At 44.6% G+C, this 24,043-nt stretch overlaps 1 protein-coding gene across 2 annotated transcripts in view; it reads left to right on the top strand.

Annotated features, from left to right (window-relative positions):
* The window catches only part of EFR3B (EFR3 homolog B), a 137,743-nt gene that overhangs the window by 66,969 nt on the left and 46,731 nt on the right, over window positions 1–24,043 (top strand). For both annotated transcript variants that reach the window (XR_010791111.1, XM_066594749.1), the window contains exons 2-5: window positions 1,802–1,878; window positions 10,483–10,610; window positions 20,536–20,686; window positions 23,761–23,882. Coding sequence is in view for 1 of the 2 variants with exons in the window: in XM_066594749.1 (XP_066450846.1) it covers window positions 1,802–1,878; window positions 10,483–10,610; window positions 20,536–20,686; window positions 23,761–23,882 (478 nt within the window). In the remaining variant the exon portion in view is untranslated. The remainder of the gene's footprint in view (window positions 1–1,801; window positions 1,879–10,482; window positions 10,611–20,535; window positions 20,687–23,760; window positions 23,883–24,043) is intronic.

Below are 24,043 nucleotides of genomic sequence, written 5' to 3'. Positions count from 1 at the left end.
CCATAACAATGTATCCGCCGCAGAACCTTCCATAATAAAGTATCCTCCACAGAACCTTCCATAACAATGTATCCGCCGCAGAACCTTCCATAACAATGTATCTGCTGCAGAACCTTCCATAATAAAGTATCCTCCACAGAACCTTCCATAACAATGTATCCGCCGCAGAACCTTCCATAACAATGTATCCGCCGCAGAACCTTCCATAACACTGTGTCCGCCACAGAACCTTTGATAACAATGTATCCGCCGCAGAACCTTCCATAACAATGTATCCGCCGCAGAACCTTCCATAACACTGTATCCGCCGCAGAACCTTTGATAACAATGTATCCGCCTCAGAACCTTCCATAACAATGTATCCGCCTCAGAACCTTCCATAACAATGTATCCGCCACAGAACCCTCCATAACAATGTATCCGCCGCAGAACCCTCCATAACAATGTATCTGCCTCAGAACCTTCCATAACAATGTATCCGCCACAGAACCTTCCATAATAATATATCCGCCCCAGAACCTTCCATAATAAAGTATCCACCACAGAACCTACCATAACAATGTATCCTCCACAGAACCTTTGATAACAATGTATCCGCCACAGAACCTTCCATAACAATGTATCCACCTCAGAACCTTCCATAACAATGTATCCGCCTCAGAACCTTCCATAAAGTATCCTCCACAGAACCTTCCATAACAATGTATCTGCCGCAGAACCTTCCATAATAATGTATCTGCCGCAGAACCTTCCATAACAATGTATCCGCCGCAGAACCTTTCATAACAATGTATCCGCCGCAGAACCTTTCATAACAATGTATCCGCCGCAGAACCTTCCATAACACTGTATCTGCCACAGAACCTTTGATAACAATGTATCTGCCGCAGAACCTTCCATAACGATGTATCCGCTGCAGAACCTTCCATAACAATGTATCCACCCCAGAACCTTTCATAATAATATATCTGCCCCAGAACATTCCATAACAATGTATCCGCCCCAGAAACTTCCATAATAAAGTATCCACCACAGAACCTTCCATAACAATGTATTCTCCACAGAACCTTCGATAACAATGTATCCGCCTCAGAACCTTCCATAATAAAGTATCCGCCACAGAACCTTCCATAACAATGTATCTGCCGCAGAACCTTCGATAACAATGTATCTGCCCCAAAACCTTCGATAACAATGTATCCGCCTCAGAACCTTCCATAATAAAGTATCCTCCACAGAACCTTCCATAACAATGTATCCGCCGCAGAACCTTCAATAACAATGTATCCGCCGCAGAACCTTCCATAATAATGTATCCGCCACAGAACCTTCCATAATAATGTATTATCCACAGAAGCTCCCATAATAATGTATTATCCACAGAAGCTCCCATAACAATGTATCCGTCACAGAAGCTCCCATAAGCGTTAAGTACCCCTAATGTTCCTACCTTTACATAGCTGTTCAGTGTTGCCGAGTTCTGTGTCATCATGTTCTCTCTGCTTCTATTCACAACAGAAAATCTGGTTATTTCAACCCTAAAAAACAAAACACCTTCCAATAAATATGCTTGGAAGAGCTTCAAGTCATGAATAGAATGCCAGAACTGCAGTCATGACTGACACACGGTAGAAGAGTGGAACAAGGGTTGTAATTATTATCACTGACCTTTGGCTATTACTTGTTTTAGACTTTTTCTCTGTGGTCATAGTAGTAGAACTCAAGCTCCCCTCACAGGTTATTCCTCTAATCCAGATTTCTCCTCATGTCCTCCATATTAATGGCTGTGTTCTTCCTGCAGGCGTGTGTGGCTGCTGTGGAGCGCTGCGTCCTCGCTACAAACGACTCGTGGACAATATCTTCCCGGAGGATTCAGAGGTGAGCGGGGCGGTTATCTGGGGATTCCTCCTATCCTACTATAATTTGCATAGATGACATGTGCAGTCAGTTTTTTCTTATTTTCAAGAAACAGCGCCACTCTTATCTATAGGCTGTATGTGGTATTGCAGCTGGATCCACTTAATTGCAACTGAGCTGCAGTACTAACTACCGCCTGAGGATAAGAGCGGTGTCGTTTTTTAAAAAGTGAAAAAAGGAGACTCCCTTTCATTTCTTCGGTTTATTAGTGAAAAATCCAGGCTGCTGCACGGCATCGTGTCCCCTATAGATGCAGCGCATATCTGGCTCTACTATGTGTATGATGTGCTTCAGTGATGCCAGATGAATCTAATTTCCTTCTATGACAGAATCACTGACTGGGTTGATCAGGTAAATGTGGTGGATATAGTATATCTTGACTTTAATAAAGCATTTGACAAAGTATCTCATACCATACTTATTGGAAATGACCAAATATGGGATTGACAAGACAACTGTTAGGTGGGTTCACAACATTCAGTGATCGTACTCAAAGAGTGGTCATAAATGGCTGCACATCCAAGGGGAAGAATGTATCAAGTGGGATACCACAAGGCTCTGTCCTAGGCCCAGTGTTGGTCAACATCTTTATAAATGATCTGTAGGAGGGAATTGATGGGAAACTGATCAAATTTGCCAATGACACAAAGCTAGGAGGGATAGCTACACAGAGAGTATTCAAAAAGATCTAGAGAAGCTTGAACAGTGGGCGGCGACTAACAGAATGGTATTTAACAAGGAGAAATGCAAAGTCCTACATCTGGGCAAGGAAAATGAAAAAAGCACATACAGAATGGGAGAAATTGGGCTAAGCAGCAGCACATGTGAAAAAGACTTGGGTATACTAATAGATCATAGACTGAAGCACACCACTAAATGCCTATTAGTACCAATTAGCAGCGTGTAAGCCGCCAGCAGCTGTATTCAGGGAACAGACCAGCCGCTGTTCCCTGAATACATTCTCTTTGTTCTGCCGCGGGTCTGACAGCTGAGACAATGTAATCAGCTGTTATCAGCACTCCCTGGGCAGAGCACAGCGTGCGGTCCGTCTTATCCGTTGTTCTGCCAAACGATGGATTTCATGCAGAACTGAAATTCATTGTTCGACAGAAGAGTGAAAGATGGGCAAATTTACATGCCAAGATTATCGCTCAAAAGATGGCTTTTGAGCGAATTTTGAGCGATAATCGTTGTGTCTAAATGGGCCCTTAGTCAGACCTCATCTGGAATACTGTGTCCAGTTCTGGGCACCCCACTTTAAAAAAGACATAGACAAACTAGAGTAAGTTCAGAGAAGAGTTACCAAGATGGTGAGCGGTCTGCAAACCATGTCCTATGAGGAACGGTTAAAGGATCTGGGAATGTTTAGCTTGCAGAAGAGAAGGCTGAGAGGAGACTTAATAGCTGTCTACAAATATCTGAAGGGCTGTCACAGTGCAGAGGGATCAGCCCTATTCTCATTTGTACAAGGAAAGACTAGAAGCAATGGGATGAAACTGAAAGGGAGGAGACACAGATTAGGTATTAGACAGTGAGGGGGATCAATGAGTGGAACAGGTTACCACAGGAGGTGGGGAGTTCTCATTCAATGGAAGTGTTCAAACAAAGGCTGGACATACATCTGTCTGGGATGATTTAGTGAATTCTGCACTGAGCAGGGGGTCGGACCCGATGACCCTGCAGGTCCCTTCCAACTCTACCATTCTATGATTCTATGAGTGTATCCTATGCTGTTGTGCGTGCATATCCAGTGCTATGTGCAAATCCTGCTGTGGGCGCATATCCTGCGCTGCTGTGCATGCATATCCTGCTTTCTTGTGTGTGCATATCCTGCGCTGCTGTGTGAGCATATCCTGTGGTGCTGTGTGTGCATACCCTGCATTGCGGAGTGTGCATATCCTGTGGTGCTGTGTGTGCATACCCTGCATTGCGGAGTGTGCATATCCTGTGGTGCTGTGTGTGCATACCCTGCATTGCGGAGTGTGCATATCCTGTGGTGCTGTGTGTGCATACCCTGCATTGCGGAGTGTGCATATCCTGTGGTGCTGTGTGTGCATACCCTGCATTGCGGAGTGTGCATATCCTGTGGTGCTGTGTGTGCATACCCTGCATTGCGGAGTGTGCATATCCTGTGGTGCTGTGTGTGCATACCCTGCATTGCGGAGTGTGCATATCCTGTGGTGCTGTGTGTGCATACCCTGCATTGCGGAGTGTGCATATCCTGCGCTGCTGAGTGTGCATATCCTATTTTGTCACATTCTGGCATTAGATTGGAGTCCCAGGTTGTAGCCAGCAAGGGAGGGCAACGTGGTCAGGAAGTTGGGGGTTCGTACACGGAGAGGGCGATGCAAAACAGAGGATTTCAGCAGAGGCGTAGTTAGGAAACAAGCCAGTGGTCGGTACATGAAGAATAGTCGTCTTTAGAGGGAGCAGGTATAGGAAGCAGCTGGTTTAACCCGTTTAGGACCAGCCACCGTAAATTTACGGCGGCTGGTCCTGGGCTTAGAGCACCGCTGATAGTAAAATTATGGCGGTGCTCTAAGTCTCCTGCCTCTGCAATCAGTCAGAGGCAGGAACGGGTTATCAGCTGTTAGTGACAGCTGATAACCCGGAGCAGAAGGCAGGAGGGGTTTTTAACCCTTCCTGCCTTGTGCTTCCCCGATATACAGTGCTCAATGAGCACTGTATGGGGAAAGGTAAAGTAAGATGTACTTTCACTACGGGAGCCTCGGGGGGTCATGTGACCTCCTGGGATTCCCTGCTACTGCAGAGCTGGAGGGTCAGACTAGACCCTGGCAGCTCTGCAGGTGACAAATGTCACCACAGGGGTTGCTTTCCCCTATAACTAGGGCTCCTATGGACGCCCCAGCTACAGTGGGAAAGTGTCAAAGAAGAAAAATATGTGAATGTCCCCCAGAGGTCTTATATGACGTCATGGGGGACATAGATAGTAAAAAACACAATTACATACATAAGTAAAACAGAACAACAGAATAAAACAATACATACATAAGAAAGAGAATAACACAAAGCAGACGCCAACAAAAACCGTCGCCGTATGCGCCCTGTAAACCAAAACCATACATACTATATATCAAAACGTCCGAAACAAATAGAGGAACGAATTCCCATACGTTATTTTAGTGTAAATATAAAAATAATTTTAAAAAAAATTATAAATATTTAAAAAAATTATTTTTTTAGCTTTTTACCCCCAATAAAACTAAAAAGCGGGAAAAAAAGTTAATGAAAAAGATATAAAAAAATATTCCTATATGTCATGGAAAAAAACATGCAGCAAAAATAATTTTGATAGCTAAAGGAAAAAAAATAGAGCAGTAAAACCGCCACATGGGTAAAATCCCTAAAAAGTGTCTGGTCCTTAAGGTACAAAACAGCTTGGTCCTTAAGGGGTTAAAGGCTAAGGGGTCAATAAACATGCAAAGGAAGGAACGACAAGGCCAGGTTTTTATAGCATATCCAATCTGGAACAGGGCGGAGCTAAAACAGGTACTGGCTAGCAGGAGCTGGAAACAAGGCTAAAGTCAGGCAGGGGAACTGTCCAACGGCTGAATGGCTCAGCAGGTAGAGCTGCCGCCTGGAGTGCAGGAGCTCCTGACAGATCTGCTGTGTGTGTGTATATCCTGTCCTGCTGTGCATGGGTATCCTGTGCTATGTTGCGGTGTATGTAGCGTACCCTGCGCTGCTGATGTATATGTACAGTATCCTGCGCTGTTGCTGTATATGTACAGTATCCTGCGCTGCTGCTTTATGTGCTTTAAAGCGTGCGGAATACATTGGCGCTATACAAAAAAAAATTATTATTATTATTATATGTAAAATATCCTGTGCTGTTGTATATTTACAGTATCCTGCGCTGCTGCTGTATATGTACAATATTCTGCACTGCTGCTGTATATGTACAGTATTCTGCGTAGCTGCTGAATATGTCCAGTATCCTGCACTGCTGCTGTATATGTCCAGTATCCTGCGCTGCTGCTGTATATGTACAGTATCCTGCGCAGCTGCTGAATATGTACAGTACCCTACACTGCTGCTGTATATGTACACTATCCTGTACTGCTGCTGTATATGTACAGTATCATGCGCTGCTGCTTTATATGCTTTAAAGCGCTGCGAAATAAGTTGGCGCTATACAAATAAAGATTATTATTATTATATGTACAGTATCCTGTGCTGTTGTACATGTCCAGTATCCTGCGCTGCTGTATATGTACAGTATCCTGCGCAGCTGCTGAATATGTACACTATTCTGCGCTGCTGCTCTATATGTACAGTATCCTGTGCTGCTGTATATGTACAGTACCCTACACTGCTGCTGTATATGTATACTATTCTGCGCTGCTGCTGTATATGTCCAGTATCCTGCGCTGTTGCTGTATATGTACAGTATCCTGCGCTGCTGCTTTATGTGCTTTAAAGCGTGCGGAATACGTTGGCGCTATACAAAAAAAAATTATTATTATTATTATATGTAAAATATCCTGTGCTGTTGTATATTTACAGTATCCTGCGCTGCTGCTGTATATGTACAATATTCTGCACTGCTGCTGTATATGTACAGTATTCTGCGTAGCTGCTGAATATGTCCAGTATCCTGCACTGCTGCTGTATATGTCCAGTATCCTGCGCTGCTGCTGTATATGTACAGTATCCTGCGCAGCTGCTGAATATGTACAGTACCCTACACTGCTGCTGTATATGTACACTATCCTGTACTGCTGCTGTATATGTACAGTATCATGCGCTGCTGCTTTATATGCTTTAAAGCGCTGCGAAATAAGTTGGCGCTATACAAATAAAGATTATTATTATTATATGTACAGTATCCTGTGCTGTTGTACATGTCCAGTATCCTGCGCTGCTGTATATGTACAGTATCCTGCGCAGCTGCTGAATATGTACACTATTCTGCGCTGCTGCTCTATATGTACAGTATCCTGCGCTGCTGCTTTATATGTACAGTATCCTGTGCTGCTGCTGTATATGTACAGTACCCTACACTGCTGCTGTATATGTATACTATTCTGCGCTGCTGCTGTATATGTACAGTATCCTGCACTGTGCTGTAGAAGTACAATATCCTCTGCTATTGGTATATGTACAGTATCCTGCGCTGTTGCTGTATATGTACAGTATCCTGCAATGTGCTGTATATGTACAATATCCTGCGCTGCTGCTGTATATATACAGTATCCTGCTCTGCTGCTTTATATGCTTTGAAGCGCTGTGGCGCTATACAAATAAAGATTATCATTATTATAATAATATGTACAGTATCCTGTGCTGTTGTATATGTCCAGAATCCTGCACTGCTGCTGTATATGTTAAGTATCCTGCACTGTTGTTGTATATGTCCAGTACCCTGCGCTGCTGCTGTATATGTACAATATCCTGCACTGCTGCTGTATATGTTCAGTATCCTGCGCTGCTGCTGTATATGTACAGTATCCTGCACTGTGCTGTATATGTCCAGTATCCTGTGCTGCTGCTGTATATGTCCAGTATCCTGCACTGCTGCTGTTTATGTACAGTATCCCACGCTGCTGCTGTATATGTACAGTATCCCACGCTACTGCTGTATATGTACAGTATCCTGCACTGTGCTGTATATGTACACTATCCTGTGCTGCTGTATATGTACAGTATCTTGTGCTGCTGCTGCTGTATATGTCCAGTATCCTGCACTGCTGCTGTTTATGTACAGTATCCCACGCTGCTGCTGTATATGTACAGTATCCCACGCTACTGCTGTATATGTACAGTATCCTGCACTGTGCTGTATATGTACACTATCCTGTGCTGCTGTATATGTACAGTATCTTGTGCTGCTGCTGCTGTATATGTCCAGTATCCTGCACTGCTGTTTTTTATGTACAGTATCCCACGCTGCTGCTGTATATGTACAATATCCCACGCTACTGCAGTATATGCACAGTATCCTGCGCTGCTGCTGTTTATGTGCATTATCCCACGCTGCTGCTGTGTATGTCCAGTATCCCGCACTGCTGCTGTATATGTACAGTACCCTGCACTGTGCTGTATATGTACACTATCCTGTGCTGCTGTATATGTACAGTACCCTGCACTGTGGTGTATATGTACAGTATCCTGCGCTGCTGCTGTGTATGTACAGTACCCTGCACTGTGCTGTATATGTACACTATCCTGTGCTGCTGTATATGTACAGTATGCTGCGCTGCTATGCTGCGAGATATGGTAGCACAGTCATCACATTTTCCCCCTGTGGCGTTACTCTGCCGCCCCCTCGGTGAGTCGCTGGGCACTGTGTAGGACGGGATGAGCGCATCTTCTGCTAGAGTTATCTGTGTGAGGGGAGACTTTGGATCTGCACACAAGTCGCTGTAGATGGCGGTTTTCACTGGTGACATTGGAAGGTCGGAGGAGGAAACTGTCACATCATTACTGTCAGGAGCAAAGCACAAATCTGCTGAGTGATCTCCGGGCCACAGGGGAAGAAGCAGTCCTCGGAAGGGACAATGTGATAGAGGAAGGGAGGGGGGGATCCAGTCATCATGCCTGCAGCTATTATATACTGTACGCTATATTGTACCACAGTATACTGTATTACACACTCACTGTCAGACTAATCCCTCCCCTAGAAGGACTATATATATGTGGCCGCAGGATGCCCTGAACATACCGCTCAGCTGTCATTGTCTATTATTACTACCGTGTTTCCCCGAAAATAAGACAGTGTCTTATATTAATTTTTGTTCAAAAAGGTTTAACTTTTTTACATGTATAGCTGCTTGGACACTACCGGTATTTAAATTGACTTTTTCAATTAACTGTTAGCAGGGCTTAATTTTGGAGTAGGGCTTATATTTCAAGCATCCTCAAAAAGCCTGAAAAATTATTTTGCATCCTCAAAAATTCTGGAAAATCATGCTGTGTCTTATTTTCAGGGTATGTCTTATTTTCAGGGAAACAGGGTATATTATTACACCACATTATACTGACTATTATATTACACCACGTTATACACTACATAATATTATACTGGATGGTATTCTATTACAGTTTATTCTATTGTACTTTAATCATATTTTACATTATATCACACCACATGATACTGCACCACATTAGACTGGATTGTATTTCACAGGATTATATGACATTATCTTATATTACACCATATTATTCTGAATATTATATTACACCACATTATACACTACATAATATTATATTACACCACATTATACACTACATAATATTATATTACATCATATTATACTGGATAGTATTCTATTACAGTATATTATATTGTACTTTTATCATATTTTAGATGATATTATACCACATTATACTGTATTATATATTATATCACATGCTGTATTATAGCACATTATACTGTATTATATATTATATCACATACTTTATTATAGCACATTATACTGAATATTATATTACACCACACTATACACTACATAATATTATATTACATCATATTATACTGGATTTTATTCTATTACAGTATATTCTATTGTACTTTTACCCTATTTTACATTATATTCCACCACACGCATAGAGAGAGAGTTGTATGTACCGCCGTATGGTAACAAATACAGATGAATGCTCAGCCCACACAAGCAGCTTCCTTACAGAAAAATCACGATGTTCTGGCGCACAGATTAGAGTCCCACAAAAAAACTAAGATTATTTTTGCATTGTTCTTACTGTGCAAAGTAGTAAAACTAAAAAAACCGTATACATTTGGTATCGCTGTGTTGTACTGACCCCCGTTAGTTATGCTTCACAGTGCGCAAAATGCTAAAAAAAGACAAAATTCCTTTTTTTTCTCTCAATTCTCCCAGAAGGAGTTAATAAAAGTCAAAATAATTTGTAGGGAACCAAAAATAGTGGCATAGAAAGTTACATCTCATTACACAAAGAACAAACAAACCAGTCCCATATGACCGCGTCAGCGGAAAAACAAAGTTATGGCTTTCGGATTGTTATAATATACAACAACAGAAAATCAGAGTGTCCTTTAGGCCCAAAAGAGCCGCATCATGAAGGGGTTAAAGTTTAGTAACTTAACATAAAGGGTACCGAAAAAGGAAAGTACAAGTTTCTTCCTCCCTGGTCACATCCAAAACTGCATTTAAAGGGGTTTTCTAAGCAGGGCCAGCTGTCAGTGCTGCGATACATCGGGGTCGGTGCAGAAGCCGCTGCTCAGACCCCTGTGTGGCGGCTGGCGTTCATAATTGCAGGCGCAGCTCCGACCCCGGTGTATCCTGGTTGCGACAGCCAGCACTGCCTGCAAAACCCCTTCAGATTCTGTCGGGGTGGCCCTTGGATAGCTGTTTAGCACTGCCATGCTGGCAGATATATGACAAATGAGCTCTAAGTGTTTCCCTGTCATCTGAGCTCCCACAATTCACTGCTGTCTGGGAAGGAGGAACTAACAGGCTTCTGTTATCTTAAGGCAGAATGGAGAAGACAATATCGGCATCTCTAAGCTACAGTTTTGTATCCTGTTGTATTAGTTTGTGATTGTCTACCTTGTGTCGTTTGCAGGATGGCCTGGTCAAAGCGAACATGGAGAAGCTGACCTTCTATGCACTTTCAGCCCCAGAAAAACTGGACCGCATTGGTGCCTACCTCTCGGAGCGACTCAGCAGAGATGTGTCCAGGCACCGCTATGGGTACAAACACCACCCCTTATATCACTCACTGTAAATTCAGGATCACATGGTGACTATAGCTTTATGATTCCAGCTGACCCAAGGATATATGTGTCATAGGGGCAGCCCATCTGGATGTTATGGGGCCCTTGGAGTGAAGGGCCCAGCGCAGGCTCAACTATTACTTCAGTAGAAGTGAACCACTTAGCAATAGAGTCTAGCTTCCATAGATTAAACAAATCTAAATATTCAGACTTTCTCGTGGGATTATCCTGCGGAACATCAAGGAGATCGGAGCTGCGATGATGTATAAGAACAGATAAAAGCTTTCTGCAATTATAACACAGGGTGCAAGTAGCAGCGGAGGAGGAGGAGGAGGAGGAGGAGGTGCCCCTCTTATTCTCTTTATAGGTTAGCAAAGCAGTAATTACACCAAGGATATTATTATATAAGGTGTCTCTAGTGCCACACCGTTCTGGAATTCATCAAAATTAGTCCTGCGAGCAGCAGCAAATTATCACTGTGTACTGTCTATGGTATTACATGGGACTGCAGGTCACATCTACTGCATTATCTGCCAGGTCATATAAAGTCATATTTTACATCCAGACCGCGGATCACATCTACTATATTATCTGTACTCAGAGAGTTATCACTGTGTACTGTCTGTGGTATTACATGGGACTGCAGGTCACATCTACTATATTATCTGTACTCAGAGTTATCACTGTGCTGTCTATGGTATTACATGGGACTTCAGGTCACATCTACTATATGATCTGTACTCAGAGAGTTATCACTGTGTACTGTCTATGGTATTACATGGGACTGCATGTCACATCTACTGCATTATCTGCCTGGTCATATAAAGTCGTATTTTACATCCAGACTGCGGATCACATCTACTATATGATCTGTACTCAGAGAGTTATGACTGTGTACTGTCTATGGTATTACATGGGACTGCAGGTCACATCTACTATATTATCTGTACTCTGAGAATTATCACTGTGTACTGTCTATGGTATTACATGGGACTGCAGGTCACATCTACTATATTATCTGTACTCAGAAAGTTATCACTGTGTACTGTCTATGGTATGACATGGGACTTCAGGTCACATCTACTATATTATCTGTACTCAGAGAGTTATCACTGTGTACTGTCTATGGTATTACATGGGACTGCATGTCACATCTACTGCATTATCTGCCTGGTCATATAAAGTCGTATTTTACATCCAGACTGTGGATCACATCTACTATATGATCTGTACTCAGAGAGTTATGACTGTGTACTGTCTATGGTATTACATGGGACTGCAGGTCACATCTACTATATTATCTGTACTCTGAGAATTATCACTGTGTACTGTCTATGGTATTACATGGGACTGCAGGTCACATCTACTATATTATCTGTACTCAGAAAGTTATCACTGTGTACTGTCTATGGTATGACATGGGACTTCAGGTCACATCTACTATATTATCTGTACTCAGAGAGTTATCACTGTGTACTGTCTATGGTATTACATGGGACTGCATGTCACATCTACTGCATTATCTGCCTGGTCATATAAAGTCGTATTTTACATCCAGACTGTGGATCACATCTACTATATGATCTGTACTCAGAGAGTTATGACTGTGTACTGTCTATGGTATTACATGGGACTGCAGGTCACATCTACTATATTATCTGTACTCTGAGAATTATCACTGTGTACTGTCTATGGTATTACATGGGACTGCAGGTCACATCTACTATATTATCTGTACTCAGAAAGTTATCACTGTGTACTGTCTATGGTATGACATGGGACTTCAGGTCACATCTACTATATTATCTGTACTCAGAGAGTTATCACTGTACAGTCTATGATATTACATGGGACTGCAAGTCACATCTACTATATTATCTGTACTCGGAGAGTTATCACTGTACTGTCTATGGTATTACATGGGACTGCAGGTCACATCTACTGCATTATCTACCAGGTCATATAAAGTCATATCTTACATCCAGACTGCGGATCACTCCCTACAGATTTGCACGTCAGAGCTGAAATTTCCCAGCATTCTCTGCTTGTTCAGTGTCAGCTGAGATCTTGCTGTGCTGAAGTGCAGACATTTTATTAGATAGCATACAGTAATTTGATGTAGGAGAAAACTAAAGCCTCGGTTTAGGCATAAAGATTATAGAATTTTATATAATTATATTATTATAATTGTTGTGTGCTTTTACAGCGCAAGGTGATTGCTCAAACGTTGAGCGATCGCCTTACGCGAGGCCGCTTGTCTTCTGCATCCAGCTGTTCCCCGCTATGAGCGCCTGGCTGTTATACAACCAAGCGCTCCGAGCAGAGGATGCAGAAGACAAGCGCGGTGGCCCCACTTGTCTTCTGCATCCAGCTGTTCCCCGCTTGGAGCACCCCGCTGTTATACAGCTGAGTGCTCCGAGCGGGGGATGAAGAACACAGCTGGACCGCTCTGGTCAGACTGCAGCATGTAAAAGGCTGACAAAGGGAGGCCACTCCCGCTGGATTGCTGTGGCACCTGGAGGCTTAAATATGGACTCTGGGTCTACCGGCCTCGGTGGCCTATGAGGCGCAGCCTCTGACTAAGCTTCATAGGCTTTGTTATACACTGCTTTACTGAGGTATAGCCGTGTATTAGAAGGATGATGAAATGTGATGATATTCAAGTCCCCCAGTGGGACAAAAATAAAAAGTTAACGTTTTAAAAAAATAGTAAAAAAAAAAGTGATAAAAATGTCAACCCCCCCCCACCGTTGCCGTGTAAAAATAATTTTGAAAAGCCCCCCACACAGCGCCGCTGGCGACAAAGAAGGATCTTAGAGGTCTTTGAATGCAGCGATAAAGAAAAAAAATATAGATTCCAAAAACATATATTGAAGTAATTGTACCGAGCGGCAGAATCGTTGGAACACATTATTTATACACCGCGTAAAATAAAACGGGCCAGAATTGCGGATTTTGTTAATCTCGCCTCCAGAAAAAAATGGAATAAAAAGCAATCAAAAAGTTTTATGTTCCCAAAATTGGATAAATAAAGAGTTAACCCCTTGAGTGGCGGGTTTCCTACCACCCTGTCGTGTCCACCAGGGCAGGTTTTTTAAAATGGTCTAATCATTGAATTTCAACTAGTTTTGCAGTTGCGTCTCAAGAGCCATAACTTTTTCATTTTTCCATTGACATGGCATTATAAGGGCTTGTTTTTTGCGGGGCAAGTTGTGATTTTTTAAACAGGGGGGAGGAAAAAAAGAAATGGGGAAAAAAGAAAAAAAGGGGCCATGTCATTAAGGGGTTAAATAATGCATTAACTTCCTTCTCTGGGTCATTACGATGCACGGATACCACATGTGTGATTGTATTATTGATTTTTTACAAAGTAAAGGGAGACAAGTGTTTTTTTAATTTTTTTAATAATTTTTTTCCTTTTTTTTTTTTCTTAATTTTTTTTTGTCCCTTTAGGGGACTTCCACAGGGACCCATCAGGACCCCTGATCACATTCCAGGGGTCCGATGGTGACAGCCCTTTACATGCTGCAGTGACAGCCCTTTACATGCTGCAGTTACATAGACTGCAGCATGTAAAGGGTTAACACAGCAGAGATCGGAGGTTTCCTCTGATCTCTGCTGTAAGAGCTAGTACCTAGCTGTCCTCTGACAGCTAACAACCAGCTCTCCCTGCCACAGAGACCATCGGCTTGCTTCTGACAAGCCGATGGTCTCTATGGCAACCTGTAAACAAAGCAGGACATTGCCGACATGTCGGCAATGTCTTCTGCTGGTTTTTCAAAGCCCTTGCTTTGTTCTCTGTGGGTCTGTGCAGGCAGAGCACACTGTCACAGCTTGTGGCATTGTGCTCTGCAGCTCCCATAGTCATACATAGCCCGGAAATCTTCCGGGGTATATCACTATGGGCAGTGGAGCTCGTCCCGGAACTTTTCCGGGCGTGCCACTCAAGGGGTTAATCCTGCAAAAAAAAACAAGTCCCCATAGAGCTCCGCGGATGCAGCGGTAAGAATGCTGCGGCTCTTGGAATGCGGCGACAGAAAAGCAAATCTTTTTTTAAAAATAAGTGTTTTTTGTGTACAAAAAAAAGTCAATACATATAAAAAAACGATATAAACCTCGTATCGCGGACATTGTGCCGACCGGAGAATAATGACATCACATCGCTTATTTTACGCACTGAACGACGCAAAAAAGAAATCCCCCCCCCCCCAAAAAAAAAAACAAATGGCAGAATTTATTTTTTACTCCCGATCTCCCTAAAAAAATGTATACAAGTTATATATAAATGTTTACCGCAAAAATGATGCCACTAATAAATACAACGTGTCCCACAAAAACCAGCCCTCGTACGGCCGCGTCAACGGAGGAATTAACACGTTATGGGTCTAGGAACGCAGCGATGAAAAAACCTGAAAAATGAGTTGGTCGTTAAGGCGTGGTCACTAAGGGGTTAAGGTGCGTGAGCCGTGGCGTTTTTTGCAGTGCATTGTGGGAGATGTAAGGAGTTTCCATTGTAGTGGTTCCCCTGTAAACACAGTAGGCCTCAGTTACCACAGCTGTCTGTTGCCCATAGCAACCAATCAGAGCACAGCTTACATTTTACCTCAGCAGTATGAGCAGTGAAAGCTGCGCTGTGATTGGTTGCTAGGGGCAACAAGGACATGTCCCTGTAGACCGCTACGATAAATGAGGCTTGTATGGTTATAGGAGGGTGGCGGTTCCTGCAGGCAGCAGAATACAGCTTTGGCTGTGACTAGAGTAGAAGGCATGACATAACTCAGACTTCATGACACGATCTGGCAGCTAAATATCATGAGGCAATGGGGTGCCGTCCATGCTGCTGGCTAGAGTATATTGCCTGGCACATGATGAGGGTATAACCCGCCATCAGTACAGTGCAGATACATGAGAAGCGCCAGCAGCTGCCATGACACTGTCTGGGGGATCACTAATAATGGGGCGGTGCCTCAAAATATAGAAATAGTGGAAATAAAAATGGCGTAATCCCCTGTAAATGGTAACCCTGCTAGCCCATTAGGACTATTTTCACACGAGGCGTATTTTAGCGCGCCTCCGCACCAATATTCACGTAAAGATCAACATGTAACATGCGGTTTTTATGTGGACCAATGTTAGGCCGGGCTCACACGGCCGTCTGCGGAATCCGCTTGTGGAGGCCGCCAACTGACTCCAGCTGTGACCCTGCGTACGGGCGCGAAATGTACTGCGTATGATCACGTACTTGCGCAGGCGCAGTACAGTTTTTTTTTTTTGTTTATATTTCCCGCACTGTCGCTTAGCGATGACGCGGGTGCCCGCAATCCGTATACAATGTAGTTGCGTATGAGCTGCGGTATATCCGCGACCACGGAGCACAATGGGCTTTATGTCACAGATTCCACGATAAAATAGAACATTCACACAGATTCACACAGACGTATTCGCACGCAGAAAATTTACATAACCGCGATACGAACAGTGCAGAACCATTTGATATCCAGGGGTTCATTCATGGTTTTTTTTTGTTTTTTTGCGTGTGCATCGTGATCGTGCAAAAAAAACCGCAGCGTGCTTTAGGGTGGCCTACACAAGCAGAAGCTTAAAAACGCACATGCAGGCGCGACCTTTAGCTCAGTAAGGGTTGCACATATTTGCGCATTTTAATGTACTTTTTGTGCAGCCAGGGTCCGTTCACATCGGCGCAATTGCACAATTACGCGGGTATGGGGTGCGCACTGGCACACACCGATGGTGCCTTTGGTGTGCAAACGTGCACCATAATAGAGCTTGTCTCATTTTGGGTTTTTTTGTGCGCGCGTGATGCATGCGCAAAAGTGAAAGTAAGAATGAAGCGTTAGTAAATATGCCCGTGTGAGGTCGAACTTACTTTTTTGCGCATTTGTGCACCAAATGTTCCTATAGAAATCAATTGTGGGTGCGCAAAAGTGCAGAAAATACGCTAGAAGATGGGACCACTCTGCAATCATTAGACTGGAACACATCTGGAATCATTAGACTAATTAGCCAATCGCTGCGTCTTTGTTTGCCGCGCGCAAATGAACGGGCCATGCAATGTAGAAAATGTAGAGTAAAATACCCACGCAAGGTGCGCGTACAAATTGCGCTGATGTGTGCACAAATGTGCTTATGTTCGTGTGAAGGACGCCTAAGCTGCGTATTTCTGCTGAGGTTTTGCCCCTGTACATGCGGATGTTACCCTCAGGGCTGACACCCGTTAGCGGTTTTTTTTAACGCAGCGATATCGCTGTGTTTTTTCCAATGGGACTTGCTAATGTTAAAATCACATCTTACAAAAATCGCACGTGTGTTTGAAAAACACATAGAAAAAACCGCTAGTGGGTAAAAGCCCTTTTGGGCAAATCTACGTGCGGAATTTCTGACACGGAATCCGCATGAAAAGTGATGTCAATATTTTTTCTGCACCTGGATTTGAAATCCACATATGAAAAAAATTGTATTGGGAGTAACGGGCATCTCTGATGCGGATTTAATGCAGAATCTCCGTAGATTCCATGCGGATTCTGGGTCAGAACATACGCTGCACCTCCCATCAGGAGAGCCTCTTTACCCATCTTGCCCCTCTACCCCTCTTGCCCCTCTACTCCTCTTTCCCTAGTGCCCCTCTACCCCTCTTGCCCCTCTGCCCCTCTGTCCCTAGTGCCCCTCTTACCCCTCTACCCCTCTTGCCCTCTACCCCTCTTTCCCTTGTGCCCCTCTACCCCTCTTGCTCCTCCACCCCTCTTGCCCTCTACCCCTCTTTCCCTCGTGCCCCTCTACCCCTCTTGCTCCTCCACCCCTCTTGCTCCTCCACCCCTCTTGCTCCTCCACCCCTCTTGCTCCTCCACCCCTCTTGCTCCTCCACCCCTCTTTCCCTCGTACCCCTCTACCCCTCTTGCCCTCTATCCCTCTTGCCCATCCCATGCCCTTCATCGTGGTGTGATAATCTGTGTACATTGTGTTGGTAATCCCCAGGAAGGTCGCAGTGATTGGGGGGCTGCGCCTCTGTTTGCGCCCGCCGGTCATTCTTCTATCCTGAGATTTAATGCTTTCTACTTAATAAATGGCCACCCATCAGCCGGCCGTCCTAATGCCCTCAGATTGTGGATTAGTGCAGGAATCCTGGGCTCCCGGCACACATCTGTTCAGCAGCACATCCTGCCCGCTGCCGTCCTCTCCTGCAGATGCTCTGAGCATTGGAGGTGCCCGCCTCTCCGTTCTCTGTGCCCGGACCTACGCACAATCCATGAAGATGAGTTGCTGGTGCAGGTACTCGCTCGCACTACACCGTCCCTCATGCGTCTTGTAGGTCATTGGCAGATATCCTGCATTGCAGAGCCGGGAGCTGCTGATTCGGCCTCTCTGATGCCCGCTGGCAGCGCCCGGCCTGTGCCAGGTGTTTGAATATTGATGGAATTTGCTAAAAGTTTGGGGGGAGGTTCTGGCAAGAGACGGGCGCTGGGATACAGGGTGTGATACCGGATGCTGGACAGTTATCGCTAGTTATTTGCAGGGATGTAGCAGAGCTGAATATGTTATTTAACTCTCTGGGCTCCACTAGGTCAGGTTATGGTAAATACTTCACTGTGATGTGATACTGTTACCGGTGTTTACTGACTGTAGTAGTTGGTTGTGATAACTTTATGGTAATGTAGTAGATATGACCTGCAGTCCTATGTAACCCCACAGATAACATAGTCATAACTGCCTGAGTGCAGATGATATAGTAGATGTTCCCTGCAGTCCTATGTAACCCCACAGATAACACAGTGATAATTGCCTGAGTACAGATAATATAGTAGATGTTTCCTGCAGTCCTATGTAACCCCACAGATAACATAGTGATAACTATCTGAGTACAGATAATATAGTAGATGTTCCCTGCAATCCCATGTAACCCCACAGATAACACAGTGATAACTCTCTGAGTACAGATAATGCAGTAGACGTTCCCTGCAGTCCTATGTAACCCCACAGATAACATAGTTATACCTCTCTGAGTACAGATAATGTAGTAGATGTGACCGGAAGTCCTATGTAACCCCACAGACAACACCATGATAAGTCTCTTTGGACAGATAAAGTAGTAGATATTACCTGCAGTCCTATGTAACCCCACAGATAAATGAAAAAAAAATAGAAAACAAAAAAGTGCTGCATCGGGAGGGGGTACATTTTTTTTTTCATCTTCCCAAAATGTAGCTTGCCCCAAGCAGAGATTGTATTTCCCTCTGTCAGGTACTTTATTTCCCCACTGTTCTATATCTTCGGGGTCGGAGTTCTCGCCATCTGACCTTGACATGAAGAATGTCATGTGTTTTACTTCACGAAGCGTTCGCCGCATCCGTGTCACAACGAGCGCAGCACGAAAGTCCTCCGCAATTAGAAGCAAAGTTCTGAACTTTTTGTGTTGACCCGATAAGCGTAAATGTCCCCATTTCCCCCCGCTTGCACCCTGCTGTATGACCACCGCGCCTCACTGCAGGCGGCAATGTTACATCTGTCAGTCACTTCATGCCCTCCACCATCCGACCAAATTTCAGGAAAATCTGAGACGGTCGGGTTGAAAACTTCATGATTTGCGCTGAATGACCCCCATAACTCTCATCACTGCTGCTCTCTGGCGCCGCTTGCCTTATCCAGAGACATCATATCAGCGGTCATGTGATAATGTCTCTTCTCCAGAGCAGAATTTATAATAATCTCTATGATCTGCCACACTCCATGCCAAGGCCGGCCTGGGATTTACGAGGGCAGCCTGGCAGCGCCAGCGATGGAGGGGGGACCATGAGATCTATTTCCCAGCAGTATATGGCTGACCCGTAGTGACTGCTGGCAGCCGGAGATGTCCTGCAGTTGGTTACAGATAGCATGGACTATGCAGAGGTGATCAGTGGCACACAGGCGCCGCTCTTCTCTCTTAAGTCATCTATTGCATGTCTTTCTGTGGAGCTGATGAGATTAGAGGCGGTAACATTGAGTTGGTAGGCACATGGGCAAGTATTTAAGTCGCCAGGTGGCATATTGGGGGTGACTTCTGACTGGCAGTGGAGAGATGTTGCTTCCACTATTGGGGGCATTTTCCTTGGCATTCGAGGGGCTGTGGCTAGCACTAAGGTGGCTTTGTGGCTGGTCATTGGCAATAGATGGGCTGTGGTTAGCACTTTTGGTGATTGACACTAGTGAGAAATGTGGTTGACATGGAAGGGGCATAGAAGTTACACAGAGGCTGGCACTGTAATGCACCCCTCAGCTGCTGCAGAACCTCTGAAGGGGGTAAATGTTCATATATGTAATGTTTAATAATTTAGCTTTTAACTATCTTGTACTAATCTGGAATTTCATTGTGATGTACTCTAGTCACATTCAAAGCTGCATTTACATTTCTGCTGTTTGGGCCAATTGGCTCCTGCCTCTTGGGGTTTTTTTTGCCTTCCTCTGGATCAACAACACAGGAGGATAAACAGGCTGAACTAGATGGACATTGTCTTCATTCGGCCTTACATACCATGTTACTATGTTACCTGTAAGACACCAGGCTGTACTGTGTCTAACTAACAGTAGAGGGCGCCGATCACAGGTGGGGGACAGCAGAACTGTGAATGCAGCTTTGGATGACGAAACCTGTGATGCCCCGTCCGCCCCCTGACCCTTGGAGTGTTTTCCCTTCATGGTCCCGTGTAGACCACCCTTCCTTTTGGCTGATGTCATGGACTCTGGGCAGGCTCACAGCACCCATGAATAAGGGTTTGACGTAGTGCGGGCGCCATGTTTGTTCGTTCCTCCTCTCAGGGCTCATTCAGGTATAAGCGTATTCAGGTATAAGTGCCAGTACGCCTGTGAGTGGTCCCTACGTTTCTCACCATCATCTCCCTCTCTCCTAGCTATGTCTGCATCGCCATGGAGGCGCTCGACCAGCTCCTGATGGCTTGTCATTGCCAAAGTATTAACTTGTTCGTGGAGAGTTTTCTGAAGATGGTGGCCAAACTCCTGGAGTCCGAGAAGCCAAACCTCCAGATCCTGGGGACTAATTCTGTGAGTACTGGTGCAGATGAATGGCTGATGGATCACCGCTTCCCTTACAGTTGCAGAACGCAGATTTCCATGTACTAACTTCCTGCTGAGCTGGTGCTTTAGTACCGCAGCCAATCTGAACATGCAGAGCTGCAGTGTAAAGTATGGGGGAGGGATATAGAAGCAGCCGGTTCCCCCTGGTGAGACAGGTGATGGATCTCCTAATACCATACACATCGCTAGGGAATGGAGCAAGCTGGAGTTGCTGATCATTTTTCCATTGACATGTATTTTACATTTCCGTAGAGATCAGTGGCGCCGCTTCTCTCTGCTGCTGTGTGGGGGGCTGATACTGTATGAGATTTAAGAGTCATCTAGAAATTGGTCCTGTGTGTGAAGTGATAACTGGATAAGAGGAAACATTTAACAAGAAGTCCTTTGGTCCCAGGCTCTTAGTACATTGTATTATGTAAAGGCACATTTACACGGAGCGATGATCGCTCAAACGGCAGATTGAGTGACAGCTGCGAGGGATCATTTTACTTAAATTATTAAGTAGCTACTTAGTAGCTTATTAGCATGTAAATGAAGCCTTCAGCTGAAAGCAGTTAATAGCCCCAGGGCTCTTATCTCCATTCAGCTCCTTTGTTCTCACAGGGATTAAATAGCTGAAAGAATGCTATCAGCACTTCCCGTGGAGAACTCAGCCTGCGGTCCTGATAAGACCCTGTGATGATTTTTAGGCTGGCTTGAATGTAACGATCACTAGGCAGTGCACGATGGTCGCGCTTTTAGATGCAACACTTATCGCTCAAAAGATGGCTTTTGAGCAATTTTTGAGCGATTATCACTCTGTGTAAATGGGCCTTAATAGTTTGACTGCCAGCAGGGGGCGCTACCTGCACATTGTGTTTCTAAACATGTCAATAGGCTGCAATGTGTTCCTATAAAGTGACAGTTGTGTGATAGATTCATATGGAGGACTAACGGCTGTTTTGCGATTAGGGAATTGTGAACTGAGGATTCCCTTTCCTTTTTTCTCCTTCCTTCCTTCCTTCCTTCCTTCCTCTCTTTACTTTTCCAATCCCTTTTTATTCCCTTTCCTTTTTCCCTTCCCCTTCTCTTCCTTTTACCTTTCTGTTCCCTACCCCTTCTCTTCCTTTTACCTTTCTGTTCCCTACCCCTTCTCTTCCTTTTACTTTTCTGTTCCCTACTAGAGATGAGCGAGCATACTCGTCCGAGCTTGATGCTCGTTCGAGTATTAGGGTGCTCGAGATGCTCGTTACTCGAGACGAGCACCACGCGGTACTCGTCTCGATTAAACGAGCACTGACCATTGAATTCAATGGAGCCGGCAATACAGCCGGCTCCATTGAAAGCAATGGGCTGCCGGTGAGTTCGGGATGAATTTTCGGGAAGGGCTTAAAAATATAAGCCCTTACCTGAAAATCATCCTAAAATGTGTAAAAATAAAACAAAAATGTATACTCACCTTTCCGCTGCAGCCGGAGTTCAGCCGCGTCTGGCCGGCAGTTCTCCTGAACTGCTGTGAGTAGTATTCAGCAGCCGGGGATTTAAAAGCCCTGCCTGCTGAATGAGCTGCCTCTGATTCGTCACAGCCTCACCAATCAGAGGCAGCTCTCACTCACACCCATTCATGAATTCATGAATGGGTAAGTGAGTGCTGTCTCTGATGGGCTCAGTGCAGGGACCAATCAGGGGCAGCTCTCAGCTGAATGACAGAGGCAGCACTCACCCATTCTTGAATTCAATGGGCTAACATCGTTCTTCTCTGCCACAGCTGTTACAGCTGTGGCAGAGGAGAACGATCTTTATGCTGACAGTGCGGGGGGGGGGGGGGGGGGGTCCTCACTCTTGCCACTATTGTGGCTTAATAGTGAGACCTCGGATCCCGAAATGCAGCCCTGCATGTTGCTCCTCGCCTGCCCTATCCATTTCTGTGTTTTTTACATGACTTTGGTGATTTGCTAAGATTTTCACCAATGAAAACCTTAGCGGGTATTGGCGATATACAAAAATGCTCGAGTTGCCCATTGACTTCAATGGGGTTCGTTACTCGAAACGAACTCTCGAGCATCACTGAAAGTTCGACTCGAGTAACGAGCACCCAAGCATTTTGGTGCTCGCTCATCTCTATTCCCTTCCTTTTACCTTTCTGTTCCCTACCCCTTCTCTTCCTTTTACCTTTCTGTTCCCTACCCCTTCTCTTCCTTTTACCTTTCTGTTCCCTACCCCTTCTCTTCCTTTTACCTTTCTGTTCCCTACCCCTTCTCTTCCTTTTACCTTTCTGTTCCCTACCCCTTCTCTTCCTTTTACCTTTCTGTTCCCTACCCCTTCTCTTCCTTTTACCTTTCTGTTCCCTACCCCTTCTCTTCCTTTTACCTTTCTGTTCCCTACCCCTTCTCTTCCTTTTACCTTTCTGTTCCCTACCCCTTCCATTTACTTCCTTCTTCTTCCCTTCTGTGTTCCTTTCCTTTCTTTCTTTTTTTCCCCTTCCCCATTTCTTTTCTTTACATTTCTATTTCCTTCCTTCTTATTGCATTCGGCCTCTGTCCTCTTCACTGTTCTATCCCCTTCCCTTTACTTCCTTCTTTTTCCCTTTTGTGTTCCTTTCCTTTTTTTCTTCTTTTCCCCTTCCCCATTTCTTTTCTTTACATTTCTATTTCCTTCCTTCTTATTGCATTCGGCCTCTGTCCTCTTCACCGTTCTATCCCCTTCCCTTTACTTCCTTCTTTTTCCCTTCTGTGTTCCTTTCCTTTTTTTCTTCTTTTCCCCTTCCCCATTTCTTCTCTTTACATTTCTATTTCCTTCCTTCTTATTGCATTCGGCTTCTGTCCTCTTCACGGTTCTATCCACTTCCCTTTGCTTCCTTCTTTTTCCCTTCCATTTCTTTCCTTCTCTTTCCCTTTCTCTTTACCTTCCCCCTCCATCCTTTGATGAATATCCCCCACTTACTGCTACATCGATGCAGAAATGTAAAACCATTCCCCAGGATCTTTGTAGCGCTGCCGCATGTATGACGCCGTGTATTTAGTATAATCACAGTAATCTGATCTTGTTGTTTCGCCCTCCAGTTTGTCAAGTTTGCCAACATTGAAGAGGACACCCCGTCCTACCACCGCAGCTACGATTTCTTTGTGTCCCGCTTCAGTGAGATGTGTCACTCCAGCTATGAGGATATGGAGATAAGGACAAAGTAAATCCTAAGATGTCTTATCCTGGCCTTGAGGTTTAGTGCCCCTGGTGCAACCATCAGTCAGTGCCCCAGTCCCGGAGTTATAAGCCTTACAGTCCAGTTTGTCCAGGAGTTAAGTGTCCTACTCCCTGGTATGGAGTGGTTTGGTGGCAGCGGCCCTG

This window comes from Eleutherodactylus coqui, chromosome 1 (assembly GCF_035609145.1).
Source record: "Eleutherodactylus coqui strain aEleCoq1 chromosome 1, aEleCoq1.hap1, whole genome shotgun sequence".
Lineage (NCBI taxonomy): Eukaryota > Metazoa > Chordata > Amphibia > Anura > Eleutherodactylidae > Eleutherodactylus > Eleutherodactylus coqui.
This window is presented reverse-complemented; position numbering and strand designations above follow the sequence as displayed.